At 45.5% G+C, this 4,381-nt stretch overlaps 1 protein-coding gene across 1 annotated transcript; it reads left to right on the forward strand.

The window, feature by feature from the left end:
• The first annotated feature begins 2,460 nt into the window (after positions 1-2,460).
• LOC138364490 (uncharacterized) lies at positions 2,461-2,928 on the forward strand. Its single transcript, XM_069324135.1, has one exon. The coding sequence runs from the start codon at positions 2,461-2,463 to the stop codon at positions 2,926-2,928; it is 468 nt and encodes a 155-aa protein (XP_069180236.1).
• Positions 2,929-4,381: the final 1,453 nt, after the last annotated feature.

The raw sequence follows: 4,381 nt of genomic DNA on the forward strand, positions 1-4,381 counted from the left end.
ACTTAGAGTGACCTTCGCCACCACACAAAGGACAGAGAGAGACAGTCCCGGAGCAGCGGAGGGCACCATGCCCAAACCTCCAGCACTTGTTGCAGAGCCGAGGAGAAGGAATGTACTCCTGGACAGAGCACCTGGCACCAGCAAGAATGACAGAGGGTGGAAGGGTCCTACCATCAAAGGTAATCTTCACAACCCGGAGGGGTTGACGGCGACTACCACGAGGGGGACGAGTAAACGTGTCCACCTGGAGAATAGAATGGCCCTGGGCAGCGAGGATATGTCGAATATCGTCGTGGCAGTCGCGTAGGTCCCGAACACCGGTCGCAACATGGGGCGGGAGCAAAATAGTGCCAACACTGGCATTCAACTGAACGTTCTTCGAGACCCGAACGGGGGTCTCGCCAAGGCAGGATAAGGCAGCCAAGCGGGAAGCAGCATCCTGAGAAGGAGCAGCAACGACACGTGTACCGAGACGAGTGGGGTTGAAAGTAATGGAGGCATCCACGGAATCAATGAGATGTCGATGGAGGGAGAAATCGTCAGGAGGCGCAGAATCAAGAGGGAGGAGATCAAAATATTTGGCCCACGAAGCGGGACCAAACAAGGCTTGATAGGTAGCAGAACTGGAAGGAATCGAGCGAGGGCGGCCGTGACGAAGACGGCGGTGAGAACCCCCAGAGAGAGAGGGGTTAAAAGGCGCAGTAGTTACAACTAGAGAAGGAGCCACGCCAGGGGACGAGGTAGTCACCACTGGGGGCTTGGGGCTCGACCCAACCACAGAGGAGGGAGGGGAGCCAGAGGAAGAAGTCAGAGAGGCCAAAGGAGGAGCAAGGTCGGGGCCCAATGCAGCGGAGGCTACAGAGCCCGGTCTTCCAATACGGACCGACTCGGGGGCTTGGTCGCCCACCCCACGAGCCTGAGAAGGTAAACCAGAAGAAGCCGAAGCAGGGGTAATCATCTTGACGAAAGAAATAATTCACTCACGAATGTGCCCCCACACCCACCATGGAGCCACAATTAGAGGCAGGACACCCAACAAGAAGCTATCGCCGATCTTGTCGGGGCCTCCTAGGGGTGCGTCGCGAGTATACGCCCCACAAACGCCACCTTAAGAAACCGACAGTCCGTCGAGATCGGGTTCAGTGACGAAGTGGGGATTGACAATAAAAGGTTCCCCTCGCTCTCGACGTCGGGTACTGCAGTTCGACGGGTGCATGAGTATGCCTCCTCAAGCACCCGGGCGTCAAAATAGAAGAAGTCCAAGGGAAGAACCAGAACGAGCAAAAGGTCGGCAGGAAACGGCAAGCAGATAGGAGAAGAGGGGGGAGAAAAACGAAACAGAAGGAAAAGGAAAAGATGCCCAGCAGAATTGGAGAGGACGGCAGCAGGAGCACAAGGCTAGAAAAGGACAGAGGACTGTCCCAAGGAGCATCACACTCCGGCAGCCGCCCACTAAGACATAACTAAGAAAGTCTCTAAAACAGTTGGTATACTCTCCAAAATCAGATATTATGTACCTAACTCTGCTCTCATCTCTCTATATTATGCACTGATCAATCCCTATCTTAATTATGGTATCTGTGCATGGGGTTCTTCCACTGCAAACCACCTCAAGTCCATCATTACCCAGCAAAAATCAGAATAATAACAAATTCTGCTTTCAGACAACACTCAGCCCCCTTGTTTAACTCCCTAAACATGCTAAACATAATCTCACTCCACAAATTCTCTTGTGTCAACTACATTTACAAAACCCTGTTCTTAAATGCAAATCCTGCTCTGAAACTCTCCCTGGACAGATGTAATAGGACCCATTATCACCACACCAGAAATAAATATCTCTTTGATATCCCCAGAGTCAAACTTAATTTGTGTAAACACTCTATGCAAATAAAGTAACCCAGTCTATGGAACTCACTTCCTATTGAATTGAAAAGCTGTCCAACTTTTGCATCATTCAAAAACAATACTAAAAAGTACCTAATTTCATCTTCATAGTTTTTTACCTTTTGCTTTAAAACTGCACTGTATCTATTGCTACCCAATCTCCCAATCTTTATGTACCCAATCTGAACATCTTTATCATTGCGATCATTGCTGTCTTCTTATATGTACTGTCAATCTGCTGTATGGTGTCTATTAATCTTGTTTAAATTACCAATCAAGCTGTCGATGTAATCAATCAGAGCTTTAATATACCAATGTGCTTTAATATACTTACTAATCTCTCTCATCACATTTTTTTTCTTGCAATGTATTTGTTATCATTGTATTAATTCTGATAGAACTTACCTACTTGAAATTATATGTTAGATTAAGGACCTGCCCGAAACGCTGCGCGTACTAGTGGCTTTACAAGAGTGCAATTACTGTATGCAATTACTATGTATTCTCACAAACTCAATGTACCTTCTTATATATAAATAAATAAATAAATAAAAATAAATAAATGAGGATGCAATGTTTACAAGGTTACAACACTTTGACGATATAATAAACGCACATAAGGCCAATACAAATATTGCAGCCACAACTTCCCAGAACCAGACAGCACCAGAAGTCAAATTGCCATCACTCAGTCTCCCAACTTTTTCTGGTACAGAGGACGAGAGTTGGGATGGTTTCTGGAGCAAATTTGTCGATTCTGTGGATTCTAATACCAATGTACCTAAGATGACAAAGTTTACATATTTACAGAGTGTCTTGAAGGATGAAGCGTTTCAGGTGGTCTGTAATCTGAATCACACAGATGACGATTATGACAATGCCGTACAGCTCCTGAAAGATAATTACGCTAAACCAGAAAGGACCATCAGAATTCTAACACAGAAGCTGTTAGACATTAAACCTCCAAATAATACAGCAGTCTCACTCCAAGCTTTTAGATTGGAGCTTGAGTCCTTGCTCAAGGCCCCAGATATAAAGTGAACTTGGATGAGTCAGACTGGATAATCCAAGTCCATATGACACGCAAATTACCCAATGACATACTGGATAAGCTGTTTGTACTCTACAGTAAGTCATCGTTAATGGTAACAGAGATTACAGAAGGGTTGCACACCATCATAAAACGACAAAGAGTTAACCCAGATGGAAAAGCAACATCTAAACCTTCGTCTACTACTAATAGTAAACAACAGAGTACAAACAGCACTCCAAACAAAGCTAAAACAACTTCCCCCTCCACAAAGTGGACACAAGGCAGTGTGGGCACATACGCAGTTGGTTCCTCCAAACCTACAGTTAACACGCCACCCAAATCGGTGACTCCTCAAGATGCTGTTAATGTTTGGAGACCATGTGTGTTCTGTGGACAACCACATTCCATATACTATTGTAAACTTTACCCCGATCGTGCTACACGCATAAAACGACTCAAGGAGTTAAATTTTTTTTTTTTTTTTTTTTATAAATTACACAAATACAAGAACACACAAAACAACGCAAACCTGTACACATCAAGTATACCAATGAAGGAACAGTACACAGGAATAAACAGTCTGTACACTAAACAATAACAGTAACCGCAAAACAAACACAAGCGCTGAACAAAATAAAAACGCATTGAAGCAATGGGCTAAACAGTACAGGGAAATAAGTGCTAAAACAGTACATGGAAACAATAGGCTAAACAGTTCATATCCACATAGCAACACAGAACATGGCAAAGAAAATTACATGAAAAGAAAGAAAACAATATAGTACATAAATAACATGTAAACACACCTGGAACCAATAACATAAAACATACACAGATGTGGATATAGAATCACGTGCACAAAACCACGCCTACCACACACACAGAAGAACAAAGGAGCACAGGACCATACACGCGCTACCCAGGAAAATGACATACACTAAATGAGAAGAAATTATGTAAACACACACTAAACACACCCTAAACAACAAGACAAACACACTCATACCACCCACACCACCACGGCACACCACACTGCACCCAAGCACACAAAATAATGGGTTACAGGCCAAAGCGAAACACGGCCACAAAAAGAACAGTAGAAAACAGTACAGCAGAAAACCCAGGCCCACGCAGGAGCCAAAACCCCCCTCAATACCACACACCCACACGCATACGGACACAACCGGCACCCGGAGATACGGAAACACACCACACACACACAGGAGCAGCAGCATCTCAAGGGGGGAGACACACAACCGCACGCAACCCCCGCCAAGGACACCCAAAGAAGCGGAAAGGGTGCGCATAGCAAAGCAAACCCCGAAACCCCCCAACCCCTCTAAACCCCCAACGACACCCCAACCCCACCCAAGACGAGAACATCACCTTCCCACCAAGGCACCCGCCGACCCAAAGGCAACCCCACGAACATAGGCATCTGTGAACCACCGACCAAACTCC

The sequence above is a fragment of the Procambarus clarkii genome, chromosome 13, assembly GCF_040958095.1.
Source record: "Procambarus clarkii isolate CNS0578487 chromosome 13, FALCON_Pclarkii_2.0, whole genome shotgun sequence".
Classification (NCBI taxonomy): domain Eukaryota; kingdom Metazoa; phylum Arthropoda; class Malacostraca; order Decapoda; family Cambaridae; genus Procambarus; species Procambarus clarkii.